At 39.2% G+C, this 25,301-nt stretch overlaps 1 protein-coding gene across 4 annotated transcripts in view; it reads left to right on the plus strand.

The window, feature by feature from the left end:
- LOC307005951 (uncharacterized protein) overlaps positions 1 to 19,515 on the plus strand; it is a 120,395-nt gene extending 100,880 nt beyond the window's left edge. For all 4 annotated transcript variants that reach the window (XM_079626498.1, XM_079626499.1, XM_079626501.1 and 1 more), the window contains 2 exons: positions 5,816 to 5,854; positions 18,514 to 19,515. In XM_079626498.1, coding sequence (XP_079482624.1) covers positions 5,816 to 5,843 — 28 coding nt within the window. In that variant the 3' untranslated portion in view covers positions 5,844 to 5,854; positions 18,514 to 19,515. The remainder of the gene's footprint in view (positions 1 to 5,815; positions 5,855 to 18,513) is intronic.
- The last annotated feature ends 5,786 nt before the right edge of the window (positions 19,516 to 25,301 follow it).

Genomic DNA, 25,301 nt, shown 5'->3' on the forward strand with positions numbered 1-25,301 from the left:
CGGTTTCGGGAAACACTCTAGCTAGTTGATTTCTCCAACGATGCATCGTACTATGGTAGTTAATCACCGAGCTATATAGTTGTACGGGAAACGCACCCCTGGGTGGTGTTGCCATACCACACTGTGATACCACTGGTGAGGATACTTTCAACAAGGCCTTTATAAATATGGGTTAGAGGTTGACTTAAGTCCGGCCTTCTTCAGTACCCTAACGAAGTGCAGCCTCTGCTGAGCTCTTTTCACTGTTGCAACAGTGTTTTTAGCCCAGCTGAGATTCTCGGAGATATGAAGTCCCAGGAACTTATAGCTGTCAGTTCGTTGCACCTCAATCCCCTTGATGGTTAGAGGCTGTAGCGGGGAAGCTCTCTTCCTAAAGTCCAGAAAAAGTTCCTTTGTTTTGTCTATGTTGAGAACAAGATCATTGTCATAGAAGCCATAGAAGGCGTGCTAACTTTCTCTATCCTGTCCTGGTACGGTAATGCAACCAGTCAAGGCAAGCTACAGCTTGAGAAAGTAGTGAGCAGAGCATCTAAGATCATTGGCTGTAGTATGCCCTCTATAGCTTCATTTTTCAACACTAGAATCATTAAGAAGGCAAGAAACATCACCACTGACTCCTCCCACCCAGCAAATCATTTATTTAACATTTTGCCATCAGGCAAGAGGTATAGAAGCATTACCAGCAGAACATCACGCTTCAGAGACAGTACCTATCCTCAGGCCATACGTCACCTAAACATGGTCTGAGGCTAGGATACTGAATGCTTTCTTTTATCCAAGCACCCTTCATCTGATCATTCGGCTATTTCATCTCATGTGCAATATGAGGCTTTTATGTCTGTGTATTTGTTGTTGTTGTGAAATATGTGTGGAATGTCAGTGTATTATGTCAATTAAGCTGTATGTGAGCATTGATCCAAAACAAATTCCTATCAACTTTGTTGAAATGGCTAATAATAATAAACTAACATAAACTAATTGTCCTCCCCATAGACAGTGACCCTGTGAACCATGTTCCTATATGATGATTCATAGCCGCCTTTGAAGAGGCCAAGGATAGTAGTGTCATCTGCATATTTAATGACAATATTGTTATTGTCCGAGTTGGTGGCACAGTCATGTGTATATAGTGAAAAAAGTATAGGGCTGAGACAGCATCCCTGCGGGGCACCTGTACTCACTGTGAGCTCAGCTGAGACCTTCTTTCCCATCCTCACCACCTGTGGACTGTCTGTAAGGAAGTCTGTTATCCAATTAATAGTGGTAGTTGGTACTCCCAGCTTGCCGGTCAGCTTCGTCGGCCGGATCGTGTTAAAAGCGGAGCTGTAGTCCAGAATCAATACTCGTACATATATTGGGAGTGTCTAGGTGCTGCAAAATATATATCATCCACTGACCTGTTCGTGCGGTAGGCAAACTGAAGAGGGTCTGCTGTTTCTGGAACCACAGAGTTGATATGATGTAGGACCAGCTTCTCCATGCACTTTATGGCGACCGATGTAAGCACCACTGGTCTAAAATCATTCATTGCAGTTGTGTTTGTTTTTTTCGGAACCGGCACTATAATAGAGGACTTAAAAATACGTGGAACTGTTTCTTGGAGGAGAGAATTGTTAAAAATGTCCTTGTACACCTCCGCCAGCTGTTCAGCACAGACTTTGAGGACTCTTGGAGCCACACCGTCGGGTCCTACAGCCTTACGGGGGTTCACCTTTCTCAAAGGCTTGAGGACCTGTGAGTGAAAGCGTCACCTGCAATGCAGTCTCCTCTGAGTTATGTGGGGCTTTCAAGGCTATGTCTCTATAGTTCTGGTCAAATCTCGCATAAAACGTGTTAAGATTGTCCAGTAGAGAGGGGTCTTGGATCACAGTTTTGTTTGCAGCTTTCCTATAATTGGTGACTGACTGTATTCCTTGCCACATTCTTCTGCTGTTATTTTCTCTGTAACAGTTCTCGAGTCTCTGGCCATATGCCCTTTTGGCTAGGGGTGCACGATATTGACAAAATGTGAAATTGCGATATCGATAATGAATATTGCGATATCGATATTAATTTCGATATTTTAATTCCGATCGCTCAAACCACTTCTGGAGGTCTGGGCCGCATTCCAGACGAAACTGGACAAATGCATCTTGTTGTTGAAACCACATGTATATTTTACTTCAAACAAAAATGCAAAAAATTAAATGTGTGAGAGCGTTATAGGCTATATGTCGTGTTATAGCCAGATATGACGACGCTACTGCAGCAAGCATCACCGAAGCTGAGCATCGATTCATCAAGCCAACGTGCAAACTATCGCAAATCAAAGTGAAAGTAAGTCGCAGACGCTTAACACACAATCATCTTCATTAAAAGTAAAGAAACTAAATGATCTTCCCAGGGCTGTTGCCGCTCTCTCTTATTGCAGTCTTTGATTTCAAAATTTTAGCTGACGATCAATAAAGTGCAGCTCATAACTGTTGCTTTCGGTGACATGGACTCCATTAAATCTGCATATAGCGCGGGAACTGAAGATCGGATTTATATCCGTTTTGCAAAAACACATTTATGTGACCAGGTGTACATGGAATCGTTTTGATAAATCAGAGAGCTATCCGATCTGAGAAAACACATGAAGCGGCCAGGTGGCCTGATGTTTATGCTTGTGCGCTAGTGTGTGCGTCGAGCCGGCAAGTGTGTGTGTGTGGGGACTGTGTGGTAGAGCGAGGGAGAAGTGAGAGAGTGACGCGATTAGCTTTGGAGCGAGTAGCGACTAGTCATATTGAGAGACACAAAGTGTCTTTCTGACCGCTGTGGGAAATCTGTAGCATGAAAAGTTAGTCCTCTCCTTGATTGCATGTTGTTTATGGAGAAGGAGAACCAGGACATGAGTCGGGGAAATGCAACGCTACCAAGCGACGTGTATTTTTCGAGAGGTGCATGTCGGACGCAGCATAAACAAAATATCGCAAAATTATCGCAAAACTTTCGATATAATATCGGGCAACGTGATATCGCGATAACGATATTGATTCGATATATCGTGCACCCCTACTTTTGGCGGCCCTGATGGATTTTTGTAGCTCATATCTGGCATGCTTATACTCCATACTGTCTCCTGTCTTAAAGGCTATACTGCGGTTTTTAATTTTGATGCGCACATCTGCATTAAACCAGGGCTTCTGATTAGGGAGAACTCTAATAGTTCTGGAGGGGATGCAGATGGAAGTACATCATTCAATATAGCTGCTAACAGTATCTGTATATTCGTGGATGTTATCTGAGGCTTCCCTAAAAAATTTCATATCTGTGGCCTCCAAACAGCCCTGCAGTTCCTCCAGAGCGGAGTCTGTCCACATATTCACAGTTCTAACTGAGTCTGAGTCCGCTTTAAGCCTCTTGATGTAAATGGGCTGAAGTAGAACTGCAAGATGGTCACATTTTCCAAAATGTGGCTTGGAGTCAGACGTATAGGCACCTTTAATGTTACTGTAGCATTTATCCAAAGTCCTATTTCCCCTGGTGGGAAAGTTAACAAACTGATCAAATTTGGGAATAGTTTTTCGGAGGTTGCAGTGATTAAAGTCTCCTAAAATCACCATAGCAGCATCTGGATATGAGTTTTCGTGCCTACTAATCATATCGTGCAGTTCTTTAAGTGCATTATACTCGTTAGCCGCGGGATGAATATACACTGTGCTTAATATAACGCACTGCAGTTCTCTAGGCAAATAAAATGGCCTACATTTCACAGTAATATAACACATCTATAGTTATGCAGTGGCACAGAGTTAGACCCGTTTGACTCCACACAGAAACAGCAACACGTGCGGCATGACATCACTTTGTTGCAGTTTCTGTGTGGAGTCAAACGGGTCTAACTCTGTGCCACCGCATAACTATAGATGTGTTAAAATGAGAATATATATATACATGTATATCCGAGTCCTGATCGGGAGGTGACCGATCCACGTGATCGGATCTGGACATCCCTATTAAAGATCCTGATCTTGGTGTTCCTAGGCAGCTCAGAAGATCCCCAGACTTTCTTCAGCTGGTGGAAAGCTGCCCTTGCCTTTCCAATCCGCACCTTCACATCCGCCTCTGTCCCCCCAACTTGTCGACTACGCTGCCGAGATAGGTGAAGCTTTCCCCCTCCTCTAGTGCTTCTCCTTCTAGCCTGATGGGAGTCGTGTTGTTGTTGTTGACTTTGAGGATCTTGCTCTTCCCTTTGTGTATAATGAGTCCAAGGCTTGCTGAAGGATTTGCGATGATATTGGTCTCCCTTTCTATTCGTGCCTTTAATGTTTTAAAAATAATAATTGGAAGATAAATTTTCCTCATTCATGGAAAGTTTCAGGGACATATAATCAATTTATAAAAAGACATCAAATTATCATAATATTTTATAGCAGTTGTCTACTTTCTACCATTACATCAGGGCTTACTTTCATGTCCTGTCACATTCAATTTCTCTCTTTAAATTATTTTGATGTCCTGAAAATTAAATGTAATATTTGTTTCTTTCATGTCAGACCCGATGGAAGTGGAGGAGGGGAGTGAAGAACTGAGAGAAGTGGAGGAGGAACATCATGTCCAACCTGGAGGAAAACCCTTGAGTCGCTCAAAGACTAAACAGACATTTTTAAAGAAAACAAAAGCCAAGAAATCTTTCACCTGCACTCAGTGTGGAAACAGTTTCACAACCAAATATGGTCTTGAGTGTCACATGAGGATCCACACCGGAGAGAAGCCGTTCTCATGTGATCAGTGCGGGAAGTGTTTCACATGCAAACAAAATCTTGTGCGTCACATGAGGATCCACACCGGAGAGAAGCTTTTCGTGTGTGATCAGTGTGGGAAGAGTTTCACACAAATATCAAATCGTAATCAACACATGATGATCCACACCGGAAAGAAGCCGTTCTCATGTGATCAATGCGGCAAACCATTTACTAGTGCACCAGAGCTGAAGAGACACCTGATAGTTCATATGAAGGAGAAGCCGTATTCATGTTCTGTGTGTGGAAAGAGTTTTTCACTGCTGCCATATTTACACGCACATCAGAAAATTCACACTGTTGTGAGAGAGTACATGTGCTTTGAGTGTGAGAAGACTTTTACTACAGCAACCAATTTAAAACGGCACCAGATGATCCACACTGGAGAAAAACCTTACAAGTGTTCACACTGTGACAAGAGATTCAGTGAGTCATCAACTCTGAAAACACATGAGATGATCCACACTGGAGAGAAACCTTACAAGTGTTCACACTGTGACGAGAGATTCAGTCGATCATCACATCTGAAAAGACATGAGAGGATCCACACTGGAGAGAAGCCTTACAAGTGTTCACACTGTGACAAGAGATTCAGTCAGTCAGCAGATCTGAGATCACATGAGAGGATCCACACTGGAGAAAAACCTTACAAGTGTTCACACTGTGACACGAGATTCAGTGAGTCATCAAATCTGAAAAGACACGAGAGGATCCACACTGGAGAGAAGCCGCACACGTGTGATCAGTGTGGGATGAGTTTCTCTATTAAAAGTGTCCTGAAGCGACACATGAAGATCCATACAGTGGAGAAACCACTTAAACACAGTCTGAGATCTCGGTAAGTAGTTTATTTTCATGTGCTGAGCAACAAAGTCTCTTCTGTGTAAGTTAGCCACACAACCCTATAGCCAAATCTCTCCTCTCCACGAAACCTGACAGTTTCTGGTTCCCATTGACTTCCATAGTAGGAAAAAAATATACTATGGAAGTCAATGGGAACCAGAAACTGTCTGGTTACTGACATTCTTCTAAATATCTTCCTTTGTGTTCAGCAGAGGAAAGAAATGCATACAGGTTTGAAACAACTTAAGGTGAGTATATGATGACATAGTTTTCATTTTAAAAGTGAACTAATCTTCTTCTTCTTCTTGTAAGATTCCGGCAGTGTAGACGCTGCAAAGCGTATTACTGCCCTCCACAGGTCAAAGTTTGTACTAAATTCTTACATACAATCCTGTGTCATGCAAGACTTGAAGAACTGCCTTGGAGATCAGTCTATGCTCGTCACTGTGTCCAAACAAAGATAAAACAGAAAAAGCCTTTACTCCAAGTCCTGACAGTTTAATAAATAATATATTTCTTTCTGCCCTATACCCCCTGCATTCCAAGAAAACATGCCTTACTGTCTCAGGACTCCCACATTCACACAAGCCAGAAACATGCTTTCCTACAATGCACAGAGAATAATTTAACCCACAGTGCCCCAACCTCAATCTACACATTTTAACTGAGTCCCTGCGGGATAAAGTGTTACATGAACATCTTTTCCTAACTTCAGGTTGAATAGAAAAGTAGTGTCTACCCCTAATTTCCTTTTCCTTCCATTTCTATTTCTAAAACCATTCTGTACATCAACAAAGAGTCCTCTTGTTTCTAAAAAATATACTAATCTATTAGTTACCATCCTCTCCATAATCTTACAAATCACTGCTGTGAGCGCTATAGGATGGTATGAGCCAGGGTCAGATGCCTCTTTCCCTGGTTTCAAGACCGGGACCACAACTGCATGTTTCCACTCCTTGGGCAAATAACCCTCTGCCCACACAGTATTACACAAAGCTAAGATTTCCTCAAGTACAAAATCATCCAGATATTTAAATAACTCATAAGACAGCCTATCACTCCCTGGGGTAGTATTTGCCCCAGACATAATTCCATCCTTCAGCTCTTTTAAAGAAAAAAACAGATTAATAGGATTTTCATTTTCTAAACTCCTCTCCAGTGTTGTGGCAAAAATTCATCAAACAAACATCACTGCGTAAGGGAGACTCAGAGTCAAATTATAAATTAAAAGTATTTATTCTTGCAAGAATAGGAGCAGTCTAATACACAGTTGTTACCCTGTGCAGAAGAGTGACACACCCCCAGACAGACTGAACCACCTTTTATCTAAGATTCAAGGCCTTCTTCTTCAGAGCCCTCCTCCCACAGTAGTTTTCCATCCAGTGGTTTTCCATAGACTAGGAAGCCATAACACTAGTTTAGATTCGTCACTAAGCCCCCCCTTCATCAAATGGCCTTCTGACATCTAGGTCAGAGGTCCTCGTTCGTCTGTTCTCTGGAGTGTCTCTCCCTTCTGCCTTCCCAGGTACATAAACAGAATCTTCTCACACTAACAAGTGAGAGTCACACATGTGACATTCTTTGAATCATCTATATTTTACTAAAGATCAGTGAATATCATAAAATAGCCACTACACTCCTCACTTTTTATCATTATTAATCAAACATAATAATAATAATAACAATAATAATAAAATGCAAGTTCAAGTCATTACATCACCATCCTAAAAGATCAGTCTCCTTGAACCTGTGAAGAAAAAGTTTAGAATGAAGAAGCATAAGGCTGTTTTTTGTGGGGGAAAGCCCCATTAATTATTTAGCAAGCAAGTAAACAATTTACTAATGCCGGGCTCACTACCGCAGTCACACTAGTAAGGAAAAAGATTATAGCACAGTAGGAAAACAAACAGATAATAAATAAATAAATAAATAAAAATAAAAAAATAAAAAAATCCCTCAGTTTCAAACCCTGTCCTTGTACGCCATCTCGTAACACGGATGACTGCTACTTTTAACCCTCTTTACATATCAATCGTTCTCAGAAAGAAAAAGAAAACATCAACACATTTAACTGTAATCTCTACTTGAATCATCAGCATAATTTTGTTCATCATCATCATCATCATCCAGATAGACTGTCATTTTCAATTGAACAGACATTCCAGTTCTCACATTCACCCATGAATAACAAAATTATCAGCATAACACATACAATCATAACTCCTGCACATTCAACATTTCCCCATATCCATTTCCCTACCCATAATTTGTTCTTTTACTTTTAATTCAATCAGGCAGTGGTTCTACTTAATAAGCTTCAACAATAATCCCTATAATTTAAATTAATTAATAGATCTTCCTCAAAACATTTGCCTTAAATATTTTCTAATGAATCAGTAACCAATCAAATCATTTGTCATATACCAATATCAATACTAAACCCTATTTTAATATAATCAGATAAAATCCTCAAAATCATCACAAAACCACATTCTTAATTCATTAGTTGGCCAACATCCTCTCGCCCCATGGACTAATGGGATGGTTGCGGCCTGTTGGTGTAGGTGAGCGGCTTGGACCCAGGTGTCACACTGATCTCCTGAGATCACAACCACACCCCCACCGGTATGAACCACTTCCTGCTTGCTGTCACCTGTGAATGGAGACTTTAAGTATTTTGTTAGTGACTGCTTGTCTTTCCCTCGTCCCTTTTGGTGTGACCTGTGGAATTTTCACCATCTGTTTACAAATTGAAACATATTATCATTAGACATTTCTTAATAAAGTCAGAGTCCTTTTCCCCTGAAAAACACTTTGCTTACGTTAACAAGTCAGTATTCATACATTTGGAAAAACAGAATCAGTTCAGCTTGATGCAATCCATCCTGACATTCTGAAAAAGGAAAATTTTAGGTTATGCTCTGTACAAGGTGTAGCTCCTTTCTGCCACAATAATAACAATCAGGCCAGGACAGTTAGCAAAATTCATCCATAGCCATTATTCAACACATTTTGCCCTGTCTCCCAATTCTGCATGCTCTCTGTAAAGCAAAACAAATTTCGAGGTTATCATCAGATAGTAAAGTACGTATTTTCTTTTGTCTACTATTCTGCCACGGCCTTCGATGCCCTTGGAAACGTCCTGTTGAAACAATCCAGACAGCAATTTTGTTAGGCAGAAAAATGGCTTCTTTCAGGGCTTTTACCCAATTACCCCTAGTGTTCTCCCAACATTTATTCCTAATAAAACATAAAGCATCCCCCTTTTGATGGTCGACACAACTCGATCATCAATTTAACATAACATTTAACATAGTGTCTTCGATAAAGTCTGCCATCAACACTAACCCAAACGTTGTCCCTCAAACAAACTTGTTCCAGACATCTTTCTCTGTCTCTGAAACAAAAATATTACATTCTTCACTTAAAGCCACAATTTCATTTTCTTATCGAAGTATTTGAAGGGCAACGGCCCTCAGTCTCACTGCGTATCCTGCTTTTTCCAGGTCTGTTGTTTTGTCTCGCAACCATTTTTAAAAGTCATCAGTAGTTTCATCTCGTCAGGTCGTGCTGTACAGACTTGGTCAATGTCAGTCAAAAAAAACATTCTCCTCTTGTTTACGATAATCATATATGGCTCTCTGCATAATTTGATATTGACTTAGCCAATGTCTCACTTTGTTGTTGCCGTCAAATCTATAACATCTTCTTTTATTTCAACCCAGGATCTACAACTCCACAATTCCAATTTATATAAATACCTAAACTTATCCAAAAGTAATTCAAATCCACATCATAAATGACAAAAGTAATTACTATCAGACGGAGCGTGATCTTAAAGCTCGTCCCATGTTCTCTATCATCTTCTCATCAGATTCACTCAGCATTTGCCTTCTTTACAATTTGTCACTTGCCTTAACACATCTGTAATGAAAAAACACTCTCCAGAGGTTAAAGACACAATATACTCACTATTCAGGCGGAATAGCTGCCCTAAACTAACACCTACAAGACATAAAGTGCTGTCCCCATCACACACACTTATGCTAGACACACATACAGCATGTTAACTGCTCATTTACAATGTTCGCTTTTTTTTTTTTTTATATTAACTCTAAAAGTATAATATTTAAGGTTTAAATAAGATTTAACCTTCACATCTTTCTGTAGCTTTTATATAATTTTACATGGCCTTTCAAACCGTTTCAAATGTTCTATCTGTTCATTATTCATTTTTTTCTTTAGAAAAGTCAACTGGGTTGTTTTGGTTCATTATCATTATTTTGTTTAAGCTTGCCTTACCATGCCTGATAACAGAAAGGCAGACAGCGTCCCAAGTCCCTTCCTCCACTCAGCAGTCTCTCTTACACAAATAATATTTTCAAACAGCCTCCTAAGACTGAAACTTAATTAATCATAGTCTAGAACCCTTAATAGTTCACAAATGTTAATATACAAATGTTTAACTCAAATTAGAACCATTACAATAATCTAAAATACATTATGCTATGAGTATTTATAAGGTTATCTTTAGTTTGAATACTTGTATAAATTCTCAATTCACCTAACCTTTGTTATCCAAACTCTACAAAATCGGTCTTAATCTATAGCTATCACCATGTCTAACCTTCAGGAGTTAAAACCATCTTATAGACACATTAGTTCAAAATCAACACTTCTATAATTTTCCTTGCCCATAAGGCAACCAACATGTTCCTGATATAAATTAATAAGTTATGTCACTGTCTCCCCAACAAATAATGACAATCAGATGGTCCCAGCTGGCTCCTGAAAGCACATCTCCCATCAGCTCTTTATCTATAATTTCCATCAGACTTGTCACAATTGAAAACAAGCCATACAGTGAATTGCGGGGTTTTCTCTGGTGAGTGGTATAGAGGAACTTACATTCTCTCGGTCAAACAATGCTCTGCTGACCCCACAATGCTCTGCTGACCCCAGTGGCCTCTGGTAATCAGCGCTCAACTCTCATACCTTCTCACATATAACACCTCCATCCGGAGATGCAGTGTCCGGGACCCCCTGCGTTAGAATGTCTCCTGGCCAGGAAAATCATCCCGTCTTTGAGTAGCCACGTACCCACTGGTGACCCGCTCGCATCACACAATCAGTTTCTTCAACAGAACTCAGCTGTTTTTCTGGAGCTTAGGAAAGACACATTCAGGAGTCACCTCTATCTGGACTGCATGCCTAATAAATGTTAAGGGAGACAGGTTAATAACAACAGTATTTAATCACTCAAATCTGTTAGACCTGTCTGAATCAACAAAATCACAGTGAACTTTATTCACATCCATCTATTCAATGTACATCTATAGCATGGTCATAGGTCCTGTGTCATGGTGAAGGCTAAGATCAGACAAATACTCCTTTAAAGTCATTCAGTTTTACAATCTAAAATATTTAAGTACTAATTGCCCTCTGAATGGCAATGATTTCCTTTAACATGATTTCTTTTAACATCTGTGTCTATAATTTTCAACTGAAACACTGTGCTTTACTAAATAGCTTATTGTCATGACAGGCTAAGATAACAGCCTTCTGACATTGAATGAGACAGAGACTCTGAGGCCTTCAGGACTTGGTACACTTTTTTGTCATACTAAACATTCTCTACTTTATCTTTTACTTCTGGCAGCTTAAGGCATCTTTGCCAGAAATTACATACGCTTTTCAATCAAAGAATAATTTTATAGTTGTCTTTTGCCCATACATCAGGGAATTTAGACATTACAAATTTTCCACTCATATGAGTCTGCCACACTGGCAGTTTCAGTCAAGTCCCAAAGCTTATCTTTTGAAACCAAAACATCATCTTCTAGCTCCTTCATGGTCAACACCAAGCTGTTTGTTTAATCAGATCCCTTTCTACAAAATTGTTTTTACATTTAGCAACCCAGTGCTACTGCTTCTGCTTATTTGATATTAAATACAAATAGTTATTCTATTTCTCAATAAGGTTTCATTATAACCTCTCAATTTTAGTTGTCAGATTCTCAATTACAATCTGCAAAAAAAAATGTTTAAGCGTTTCATTAAAAGACAATCATCTTTTTAGTTACCTTTACAAATATTTTCCCTATCTGTAATTCTACATTTACTGGTACTTTAGTTATTTTCCTTTTAAAAGGATTTCCTTACGACTTCCATCTATCAACTTTCTTTTTTCTTTCAATCTACTTACGACTTCCATCTATCAACTTTCTTTTTTCTTTCAATCTACTTACGACTTCCATCTATCAACTTTCTTTTTTCTTTCAATCTACTTACGACTTCCATCTATCAACTTTCTTTTTTTTCTTTCAAAAGTAATTACTTAGCCCTTTTCACTTTCCTTAGCACTGCATTCACATTCTTAGTTCTTTCTCAGACGAAAACTTTAATATCGTCTTCAAATCCTGTTCTACTTTCAAACCCACATTAATACGTCACTTTCACATTCCATCAACTTTCTTTTCTACCTTTCTGAGTGGTCATTTACAGTTACTGCTAAACGCAGCTGACCACAATTAAAACATTCTCTGTCCCCTTGCCTATAGTTCGATTACCTTGAGCTTTCTAGCAGCTCCAGCTTACTGACACCCTTGAAGCAGTGTGTCCCAATCAGAATGTAAACACAGCTGATAAGCAGTTCTCTCTATTCTTTGACAGTCCACCAGTGGCGGATTCTATCACACTAGCCAAATCATAATCTTCATCATTATTGGCAGAACATTCATTTCCATAAACTGCACAAATGTATAAATTGTTTCTAAGCGGCTTCACAAAGTTTCTGTTTAACTTTAACACTTGTCCAGGGAAATTATCCCCGACCCATAATTTCCTTTATAAAACAGACAATGTCCTTTTTTTCCCTCAATGACTTAATATCAACAAAATATCCGACATTTTACATTATTGAATTTCAAAATCTGTCTTTACATCTCTCTAATTCGGTATTATCATCAACAACAGTGATTACAATAGCAAGTACACATTTAACACCCAGAAGCCGGGCTGAATAAGCACGCGCTGTTGCTGTACTCCCAGCATAGCTGGAGTCTTTAGGTTCAAAAGATAATGGTTGTCAAACCAAAAGTAAACATAATTTCACTCTTTATTTTACCATTAAAATATAGAATTGTTCCCCATTTTGCTAAATGAAACATTAATTATCTTTATTTCATGTTAATCCCTGTTAATCATACTCAATACCTTATTATTTTTAATCTGAACCTCACTTTTCATACCATTTCTTAATCTGACTTAACAGGCGTTCATATATAGTTCCATAAATTTTATCAGAAATGTTATTTTCATAACATACATTTTCTACAGTTGTTTTCTTCTCAAAATGGTTAGTCTGCAGATTCAACAAGTATTATCATTACTGTCTCTGTCCCACTTATCCTACTTACTGTTTTTTTTACAGAAACCAAAATATCATATTACTCAAATCTCAATCCTTCACAAAGAGGATCAACTTTTGTTACAAAAAAAATCTTCTGACATCTAATGTCATGCATCCATCTAATGGGTGAAAAATAAAAACCCTTCTATCAGTTGTATTCAATCTTACTATATGGCAATACATTCTAGCCAACAACTCATTGTCTTTTCACACTTTTACACACGTTGAACGCAGACACAACAACCTTTGTTTCTCTCTGCCCTGTTCAACTGATTCCCGCACCATCTTGTGGCGCTCAATATCATACATTTCTGCACTTAATTTTTATCTCATTTGACAAAACACCGGTGTACCAAATTTCGCAAGCTTGCTTTTAAAACATCCCCATACTTTGGCTGTTTCACTGTCTTCTGTGGATTTTCCTTTGCGCGCGTTCTCTTTATTTGTCAGACGTCTCTGAAACAAACCCGATCTTTTCTTTTAACCCAAGTCGGTTGGGTTCGCACTATTAGTGCTTCTCCTAATTAAGGTTTACCAAAAATCTGTTACGATTTTCTTGGCTCCCCTAATTAGTCTCAGCACCCAAAAATAACTTGCTCCGTGGTGGAACAATTAATTTTCAGGTACCTATCTGTATGAAATGTTTTGGTCTGTCACAGTTCTCAATTAATTCCAGATTATTTATCTGCTTGAAATATCTTGTTCTGTCACAGACCTCAATTAATTTCAGATCATTACCACAGAAAACAGTCCCCAGCCAATATGGTTCAATTTCACTCTTCCCCCAATTAAACTGAATTTAATTACCTTACTCAGAGATGTTGTTCTGTGCCACCTTGAGTTCTTTTGATTTCCAGTGGTCGATCCTCCCGGGGCTCTGACATCGGCCGGCCTCTCTCTCTCAAGTTTACGAGGTAGAGCTGGAACTTACTCAGTCCAGGTGGCCAAACACCGTCCGATCTCAGGTCCAGGAGGCACGTCCAAGGAATCCCACTATTCTGACACCAAATTGTTGTGGCAAAAATTCATCAAACAAACATCACTGCGTAAGGGAGACTCAGAGTCAAATTATAAATTAAAAGTATTTATTCTTGCAAGAATAGGAGCAGTCTAATACACAGTTGTTACCCTGTGCAGAAGAGTGACACACCCCCAGACAGACTGAACCAGCTTTTATCTAAGGGTGTATTCACACCTGCCTTGTTTGGTTCGATTGAATCGAACTCTAGTTCGTTTCCCCCCTTGGTGCGGACCTTTTGCGCAGGTGTGAATACAGCAATCGAACTCGGGTGCGGACCAAACAATCGAACCGAGACCCAGCTGAAGAGGTGGTCTCGGTACGGTTCCAAACGAACTCTGGTATGGTTCGTTTACGATGTGAACATGAACCGACCCAATATCGGCCCAATATCAATATCGACCCAATATTGTTCATTCAAGTGCGAAAGAGAATTCCATTCCGGCGCGCTGTCTGGCCACACGATACTGTTGCGCGTCTTTCTGCGCGTCGTGTGTGCATCATTGGCAGTGTTGTGCATGAACGTGTTCAATGAACGCGTTCTTATTTTCGCCGAACGCTGAACGAATCACTTTTCATACAATGAACGTGAACGAGAGATTTTTCGAGAGAACTCATCTGATTTTTTGTACATAGCATAGCCTATTTGTTAGGATTTTAGTATCATAATGATTCGGCTAATAAATGCATGCACAATTATCCGTGAACTTGATTTGAACAAATGCCTTTCAACTTGTGTGTGCAAAATTTAGAATTAAATTAATGTGCAGAAATTTGTACAAATAGAGAGTAGGATATGTAGGCCTACTATACTGTTGTAGCCATTTAAAAAAGCGCGTTTCATATTTGTTAAAATATTATAATGTTATTTTTTTTTCATTTATGTTGATTTATGAAAAGGGAACAGCACGACCGAGTAAGATGCGCAATATGAGACATGGAGCGGGTCAGACATGATTTTGACCGTTGAAGTTGAAGTTGTTATAGAAAGCCTTTCTTTAAAGTGATTTTCGTTTTGTATAAATTGTATCTTAATTTTAATGTATTTTTCATCAACCAATTGCCTGTATTTAATGAATAGGCCGACGAAACAAATATAACGGAGGCGCCCGCGCGCTCACTTGCATTGCACGTAGAGCACATCCTAACTTAACGAAACTCAGTGTATGCCTCACACAGACATGACAAATACATCAAATACACAAAGCTTGAAATGACTTTAAACGAAATAATTCAAAACGAAAAAAGAAAAAGGCTACTCTCTGATTATGTAATCCATTATTAGGCTTATTTATGTGCATTTCTCTCTATAAGCGCGTTCACACGGAGATGGCGATCGTCAACTTCATCTTTGCAGCCGAGTCGACACTTTTAGAGAAAACACTTGTTTATTAATAAAAATCAATACACGTGTCACCGGATTTACAGATGCACGCACACATATTATTTCGAAATAACGAGACAGTAAAAGAACAAATATTGCAGTCATTGCAATATTTGATCGCATGAACGTATCGTTACGAAACTCAGTATGGGTCATCAGTACAGCGCCCTAAAAGTACTCAAAAATTTATGAGACAGCGCCACCTTTTGGTCAAAAGTTATAATGAAATTTCCAAAAATGCTAATAACTTTTGAATAAATTTGCCTATAGTAATGACACTGATCTCAATAGATTCCTTGGGTTATGCTGAAAACATAGATACCAATTTTGCCATAGTCAATCAAAGTTCCTGTCCGCCATCTTTATTTTCTTTTAAAACCTACTTTTTCGAACTCCTCCTAGACCGAACGTCCGATTTTCACCAAAATCGGATCGTGTCATCTCCAGACTGTGCCGAGTAAAAGTTATGGATTTCGTGTCGATAGACAAAACCGTTTTCGTATACCGCAGTGGCAAAGTTGAGGCATGATGCCAAAATGACTATTCAGGCTTTATATCTGCAATGCCTTGACATATTGACACCAAACTTTGTATGTGTCATTGTCACTTCACTCTGACCACATCACATCAGTTTCGTAACTGCGCCACCTATTGGTCGAAAGTGATAATCATATTTTTAGTTATTGTATGTGATTTTTCAACCATTTTGCCAAAATTCATCTTCAAATGTCTTTAATTGCTCCTTGCTGCAGTGGGTCTCACACTCCCAGCCACTTTGGCATGTCTTGTCGTCTTGCTTGCGCTTGGCCCCGGTGATTGCTGCTTGCAGCTATATTTCTTCTTCTTCTTCTTTTTCTTCCGACTGGGCGTCTATGGCAGCCCATAGAAGCGTATGCGGGAAAGTTGTTTTGATTTGACATTCTGATAGAGGACATTCCCAACATCAAATACACCAATTTTGGTGTTTCTAACTCATTCCCTCTAGCGCCACCACCTGTCCAAAGTTTCAAAAATTGTATGCTAATAACTTTTGAAGCGTAAGGCCTATCAACAAAATAGTTTTTTCCTCTGATTCCTGAGCTCATGCCGATTCAATTGCACCCTATGACGTCATTTTCCGTCATAACAATATGTCCGCCATTTTGAATTGTCCAAAAAACCTACTTTTGCGAACTCGTCCTTGACGGTTTGTCCAATTCTCACCAAAATTGCACCAGATCATCTTCAGGCAGTGCCGACAAAAAGTTATGGAATTCAAGTTGATTCGCTTAACCGGTTTTGATAAACGCACAAACTAATTTTACGTAGCACTTGCGAAAATAGACGTAAGGCTGTATCTCCGCAGCGCTTTATCGTATTCTGACCAAACTTGGTACATGTCATCACAAGCATGACTTGAAGCTTCATGCAGTGTTTCGGCGCAGCGCCACCTACTGGTCCAGAGATATGAAAAATTGCTATTTTGGCTTATAACTTCTGAACGGTTTGTCCAAGAATCCTAAACGTGGTCTCGTTAGATTCAGGGCATCATTCCGAGTCGACTGATATCCAATTTTTCCAGATCGGCCATTTTGTCTGTCGGCCATTTTGAATTATGTGCTAAAATGCTGTATTTTTTGAACGCATGAACGAAATGTTACGAAACTCGGTATGAGTCATCAGTACAATGCCCTGAAGGAGCCTGAGAAGTTTCGAAACAGCGCCACCTAGTGGATCATTTTTTTTTCAAATGCTTATAACTTTGGGTGTGGTCGACTTATTCTCACGGGAGTCATCTCCTTAGACTCCTGAATCGTTGCCGAGTCCAACGATACCAGACTTGCCAGGTTTCGGCATATGGTTTGTGCAGCGTTGTAATTTAGCGCTTAAAAAACTTTTAGCGATATCTTCGTAACCGCTCGTCCGATCGAGACGAAACAACCGTCAGAAGTTTGTAAACATAGGTCGATAGCTAAACATCAAAGCCCAAATATCAAAATATTGATCGTAAGGGGTAGTAAAATTCAATCAAAGTCACGTGTCAGTCGTTTTTGACGTGTTTTTTCACATAAATGTCTATAATGTTGAATCTAATTGAGATATTTTCACCAAAATTGACACACAGATGCATGGGCTCAGTCTGAGGACACACAAGAAAAACTGTGGGATTGAGCCTCTTGGTGGCGCTAAAACTAAACAAAACATGAAATTCCCATTGACTTCAATGCAGTTTAGTGATGTAAAATGCTATACTTAACAAATGCATTGCTGTAACATTATGAAACTCAGTATGTGCCATCAACACCATGTCCTGAAAGTACTCAACAGATTTAAAGACAGCGCCACCTTTTGGTCAAAAGTTGTAACAAATTTTCACGAAATGCTAATAACTTTTGAATAAATTTGCCTATAGTAATGACACTGATCTCAATAGATTCCTTGGATTATGCTGAAAACATAGATACCAATTTTGCCATAGTCAGTCAAACTTCCTGTCCGCCATCTTTATTTCCTTTTAAAACCTACTTTTTCGAACTCCTCCTAGACCGAACGTCCGATTTTCACCAAAATCGGATCGTGTCATCTCCAGACCGTGCCGAGTAAAAGATATGGATTTCGTGTCGATAGACGAAACCGTTTTCATATACCACAGCGGCAAAGTTGAGGCATGATGCCAAAATGACTATTCAGGCTTTATATCTGCAATGCCTTGACATATTGACACCAAACTTTGTAAGTGTCATTGTCACTTCACTCTGATCACATCACATCAGTTTAGTAACTGCGCCACCTATTGGTCGAAAGTGATACTCATATTTTTAGTAAATGTATGTGATTTTTCAACTATTTTGCCAAAATTCATCTTTAAATGTCTTCAATTGCTCCTTGCTGCAGTTGGTCTCACACTCACAGCCACTTTGGCATGTCTTGTCGTCTTGCTTGCGCTTGGCCCCGGTGATTGCTGCTTGCAGCTATATTTATTATTATTATTATTACTGCAAGTGACAATGTTTTTTTCAGTTCATAATCAATTATCGTTTAGCTGCAACTTCTACAACACAACAATGTTAAAGCTTCATTTCTCTAAGTTTTCCTTCTACCGCTGTGATTTCCAGGTGCTGAAGATGAACAAGATGACCAGGAGTGAGGATTGCTCTGATCGGGAAGACAGGAAATGGGAAGAGTGCAACAGGAAACAGTATTCTGGGAAGAGATGAGTGTGTGAGTGAATTAAGACTAGATGCAGTCAGGACCGTGTGTGAAAAGAGAGTTGGTGAAGTTGATGGTCGATCCGTCACTGTTGTTGATGCTCCAGGTCTCTTTGACACGACACTGACCAATGATCAAGCAGTAAAATAAATATTGAGATGTGTTTGGATGTTGTCACCTGGACCTCATGTGTTCATCATTGTGTTGAGTTTGGCCAGATTTACAGCAGAGGAGATGGACACAGTAGATCTGATGATGAAGAAGATCTGTTGTGGTCTAAACGTTGCATTGGGGAAAAAAAAAAAGTGTGTGTGTGTGTGTGTGTTGAGTTTGGGACGTCCGCTCATCTGCTGTGTGCCAACAACGGTTAGTCGGCCTGCCAGTTTATGCTTGTGAGGGTTCCTGGAACATATTATATCATTCTAGTGTTGACTCTTTACCTGTGTGTAACTAAAAGATATCGTGAACGCAGGCATTTACTTCATTTTCTGATGGTCATTAAAATGTATTGTATAACTTCTTATTAGCTCTGTTCAGTTGATCATGGTTATCTGGGAAATGAGCGGGAAATGCCTTTTTATTGTGTATATATTTCTCCAGTTTCTGGTCAGAGAGGAGCTCAAGGAAGTTTGTGTTGTTGCTTCTTTTCTGTTATTATTTTACTCTCTCCTGAAGAGTTATTTCCATCTCTTGTTAACCTTTTTGATACATGAAGGAAATAAATCCTTTTACTTTTCCTTAAAGTTGTGTTGTGTTTTCACTCTGAGGCTGAAGTGTGTTCTGCACATATTTGTACATCTCTACGTTATCATACTTTCCTTTGTTACCTCTCCTCCCGACCCCTAGACTGGGAGAGGAACGCGTCACGGATCGCTCTGAGACTTTAGGAAGATCCAAGCGCAGCTTCACTGGAAAATACAGAATCGTAGTCATATGCCAGACAAAGAGTCAAAACACTCCAAACAATCCACAGTAAAAACACAAGAGAGAGCGCTCAGACGTGCAGTGGGACAACATCTAAACCTGGCTGAGAAATGACAGAGAGAACATGGTGTACATAGGCTGAGACAAACAATAATGACACACAGGTGAAAGCAATAATTCATGAAGAGGATTATGGGACTGAAGTTCATGGCTGAGGGGCGACGGTCAGTAGGATACTACGGTTCATGTGCTCCATCGCGAGCTTAAGAGAAATAAGTGGATTTTGTGTGTATATGTAACCCCTCTTTGTAATGTCTTCTGCCTCATTAAATCTCTCGGATGCCGTCAGGTTTGTGGTAACAGCAGGTTTATTCCACATCTGCATTCATAACAAAGGACAACAGTGAATAGTCATCTCATGTAGACAAACAGCGCATGCTCTGTCTCAGAGAAAATCCTCCGTTGCTTTTTTTTAGAGATTACTGTATGTACTGCTCTTAAAGCTCAATACAAAAATAAAGTAGTTTGACACATTGATCGTATAGTGGATTTAAACTCATATAAACTAAATAATTAAAACACACCAAATTGTTCCCCTTAGTCTTGCAAGGAGGAACCAACATAAAACAATGTAATTATACAGATTTCCTACAGTTACCTTTCCATTTAATATTAACAGTTATTTGTAAACAATTATGTAACTTCGTTACAATCCAGGAGGCAGACAAACAGCAGAAAATACCTCAATCTTATGTTCAAACATTACAACACTTTATAACAACATACATAACATACCTGCATTCATGACAAAGGACAACAGTGAATAGTCATCTCATGTAGACAAACAGCGCATGCTCTGTCTGGAAAGACGGCATCATGTTAATATTAGCTAGCTAGCTAGCTATACTGGAGAGACTTTCTATCGGCTATAAAGCACATGACCAGATGGTTGACTTTATAAAAACATGGCGAAATTAAACAACAACACATATTATTCAATCAAAGAAATCTAGCTAAACTTTTACATGCTTTTCAAGTGAGTTAGCATTGTTTAGTCCACGGACATTCACAAACACGTTACCTCAGAGAAAATCCTCCGTTGCTTTGAGGATTACCCATAATCCTTTGTCATTACTAGCGTTCGTTGCAGGTACAACTTTATGACAGCAGGTGGCACTATAATCCCATTTAGTAGGATTTAACCTGAACCTTTTTAACTATGTTACATATACACCTCTAGTCCAAAGATGAATCTGCTTTCCACGTCGAAGAGGACATGAATCTGCGAACAAAGGAAGGTTAACGACAGATTCACTCAGTAAAGTGTTGTATTTGACGAGTCTGGTGGGTCGTTTAACCCCTTATATTGGCCATTACATATTTAAAACCGTAATATCCTATACTAAACCTAAACCAATCCTGACAAACTATATATCATTTGAAAGATTACAATCTCTAGTTTACATATTTGGTGACTGATTTTCAAAAAATACATTACAGAGGAGCAGATATAATAATATTATTTAATATCACCAACATATGAATACTAAAATGAACACAGTTCATATTCAGATTCGATCTACTGCTTGTCGTCTTGCATTACACAACATAAATTAATACTTTGTGACTTTTTGCATTTCTCAAGAAGTCTGTTTAGTTAACAATAACTATACTTCCAATCATGGAACCCTAGGAAACTGTCCCTGGCTCCGGTCTGGCCATTTAGACAGTTCTTTCGCTGTGGGAATGTGTTACGGGTGATCTTTTGTGGACTTCTGGCAGAGGGATGAACTTACTCTCTTCCAGTGAACAAACGTCCAACCCACTGACTGTAGAGGGCACAGACTCCCGGCTCGTGGTGCGGAGAAGAATATATGTAATGTGTAACACACTTGATGCTGTTTGTTGCGTATGGAGCCGTTTAGATTCTGTGTGCAGTCTTTACTCAGATGTCCTCCTCTGGTTACACCAGAAACATTCTGTCTAATAAATAAACTCACGTCCACTGTTGCAGCAGCAGAGTTAGAGAGTAATGTAGAGTAATGTTTCCTCGTAAGATCCTCTGTGCAGAGCTTGCGCTCGGGTTCAGTGTAAAGAGGAGCGTGATCCGGCGCAAACGTTCCCTAATCCGCCGTTATAATAGCGATCCGCCGTGGAACAAGCGCGCCGGCTCTTAAAGGGAATGTGAGAGGACGCTCTGATTGGTTTATTTCACGTTACGCCCAAACCACACCTATGAGTAATGAAGCGACTTTTTTTCTTTTTTGAAGCGACACAGATTTGCCTTGAGATTCCCAAGATCCGCCCACAAAGTTACTTGCATTTCGCGTTTGATACTTGCGTTTCAGATCGTTAAAATAGGGCCCTAAAATAATTAATGTTAAGGTCTGAATGGAACCCATGAGCATAAACACAGAAGTACTTTATTAATTATTAGTGCAGAGATGGGGTTTGGGGCTGGGTCCGTGGGGATGAGAACAGGAGACGAGGGTAAGGAGAACGCAGAAGACTAAAGGTGGGTCAAACAAACAATTTAATTACGTACACTATGCACGTAATTGTGTTATTTATGCAAATTAGCACATAGTAATTCGATTATGCACCATTTGTCCATGTTAACAAACAATTTAAAAAAACTTGTAACACAGCCACGTCCAAGTCATCTGAGGGCGCGGGCGCTTCCTTCTGTGTGACGTGTGCGCAGACTGGTGCATAGATATATATACACTAGATGTCGCATTAAAGCCATTCGTTCCAATGAACTGCCGTAGCCAAGGCGACATCTAGTGTATATATATATCTATGCACCAGTCTGCGCACACGTCACACAGAAGGAAGCGCCCGCGCCCTCAGATCACCTGGACGTGGCTGTGTTACAAGAGGTAAAAACTATATAAATACTGTTCGTTTTCTCACACAAACCGCTCGTTTCGTGTCTTAGGCCATCAATGTGTACTTACGATGGGGAATTGTTGAATTTGGACGATGGGGAATTGTTTTAATTTGGACTTCTCTGTGCATGCTCTTTGAGACAGTGACCATAGACCTGCATGATATGACTGTCAGACAAGAACGGTTTGACCTAAAAATATCAAAATTGAAACTACTGCGGAAACAAAGACATCTTGGATGCCCTTGAGGTAAGATAAAACATACCAACATTTAATTTCAAAGTGAACTATCCCTTTAAATAATCACTGAACTGCAGAGATATTTATAAGTTATCAGATCGGAGCTAGATCAGATTGAGGCGATATTCGCCGTGTTCGGTTAACGTACGATTTTTTTTATTTTTTACATTGAACGTTGTTATTAATATTGCTTTAATGTGTGCGCATTTTCATGTTCTCATGTTCACGTTAAAGAGCTAACTAGGCCCAGATTACATCATTCTAAAATCTTTAAATGTTTGAGAATATCTTAAAAAAGTAAGGTTTCAGCTGTCTGACACATGTAGTGGAGAAAAAAATACAATATTTGCCTTTAGAGTCGAGAACTAATACAATAATACTCAAGGAAAGTAAAAATATATCACATTTATGCCAATGAAACTTGCAGGATATTAAATCCCTGTCAGTATGTGTGCTAATATTTTGAACACTGTCCCTCATCACATCAATACTTATTGTGGGTGCATAAGCACTGACATGTGGTCAGCCTATGCTGTTGTTATTGTCATAGCCCTGTCATAAGCTGTGTCTTTTGTTTTAGATTCTGCATGTTGTATTCCCCCTTTTCCCCACAGAGAGACAGTCCAGTGTACACCCTAGGACAAACTATTGAGGACACAACATCAGTCCTGTCCAAAACTTATAGCAAAAGGTTGCAGGCCAAACATAAGTTGTCTAGCCCCAAAAAGGTCTCAAGATTGTTTTATTTTTTTTACTGAAACCCCAAAACTAGCATCTGCATTGCAAATGTAAAAAAAAAAAAAAATTGGCTGTCCACTATAAAGGTGTTGCTTCAGGATAAAATAAAACAAAATCCTTATTACATATAACTTTGCAAATGAATTACTACATTTAGAAATTACTTAAAATACTTAAAATGAATCATCCAAAGTTAGGGGTACCTAATAATCTACAATTTCCCCTTGATCTTGACAGGATTAGTCACTTTTCATAGCCAAGTACAAGCAGTCTTGTTGTTTATGTTGCTCTGCCTGTTTTTACTTCTGGTAAAGCTTATATACAAGTCTATATCTGTTTACCCGGTTTAATGCCATTAGCTATTATCCACTCTGCCATTATTTCCGAGCTTACTGTTTTGGGCAAACTGAAAATCTTTTTTTTTTTTTACTCTTTTGCTTCCTAGAAATGCCAAAACTCTTAGTACAATGGGACTAAGCCCACGGGAACAACTGGCATCACCTTCCAGCATTCAGGACACTGAGAGTATGCTGTTCTCCAGACCACTACTGTAGGAACAGCTAACAGCAAGGTACGATTAAAATACCAACAAATAAACGCAAAGAAGAACCGCATTCATGCACAAAATGGCGGCTAGCACAACACAGCATTCTGAAGCCTTTGTTTTGATAATGGGTTGTCTGAAAATAATAATAGAAAAAAACAAAGGCGGCGTGTGTGGAGAACCTGACTCTCTCCGACATGTTCCCTGTGTTGGTCTGTTGTTATCGTCGTTGCTGTAACTGCGTCGTCAAGTTCTGTGCTCCTATTGGTTCTTGATTTGACCGTCGTCTTGAAAGTCATCACACTGCAGGACAGTGGCTCAACATTTCTGACACTGCCAGATTTTTAACGAAGGACAAATTTTATCGTAATGATCATTAATCGGCTGTTGGCGATGGATAAGTTCACTTCAGAATTAAAATTTCCTGATAATTTACTCTCCCCCATGCCAAGATGTTCATGTCTTTCTTTCTTCAATCAAAAAGAAATCATGTTTTTTGAGGAAAACATTCCAGGATTTTTCTATATAATGGACTTCAATTGCAACCAACGGGTGCAAATCAGGTCCAAATCAATGCAGCTTCAAAGGGCTTCAAAAGCTCTACACGATCCCAGCCGAGGAAGAAGGGTCAAACCATCTGTCATTTTCTTTAAAAAAACAACAACATTTATATACTTTTTAAACACAAATGCTTGACTTTGGTGTTCTGCTTCTGCACAACCTATTACGTTTTCAGGATCAGGGACAGAGCCGTCATTGAAAAGCCAGTATTCATCTATTGCCGCTTTTATAAAGGAACATGAGGTCTCACTTTGCAATAGTGAATTGTTAAAGCGCCATCTTGTGTTTTTTTTATAGTTTGATGTGGTAAAGACCACATCTACTGGGGCATGATCAGAGAGAACAATATTCCCAATTGAAGCAGATCGTGCAAAGACTAAATCAAACGCTCTACACAAAAATGAATGTTAATTTAGTGTGTTTTATGTTATTATAATTAGGATGTCCTTAGATAAATGTTATGAAACTAAAATGCTTTTTTCTTTGTCTTTTGTACAGATGCAGTGATCCAGAAATGTCCTGGATCCACCAGGGGCCAACTAGGGGTAGCTATTGATCAAACGGTCACATCCAAAAACACTCAACAAACATGAGAAAATGACCAGGCTGTATCATATACCTGTTAATGGATTCTCCTGTTCTGGGCTTGTTTTATGTATTGTTGTAATATTGTATTTGTATTGTTAGGGGGGTAACAGTTATAAGACCCGAGACCAGATATGATGAAAGAAGACCAGGAGTCGTGAGGTTCAATCAAAAAGATAAAAATTTACTGAAGAATAGTTTGCAGTTTCA

The sequence above is a fragment of the Phoxinus phoxinus genome, assembly GCF_949152265.1.
Source record: "Phoxinus phoxinus genome assembly, chromosome: 1".
NCBI classification, from domain to species: Eukaryota; Metazoa; Chordata; class Actinopteri; order Cypriniformes; family Leuciscidae; genus Phoxinus; species Phoxinus phoxinus.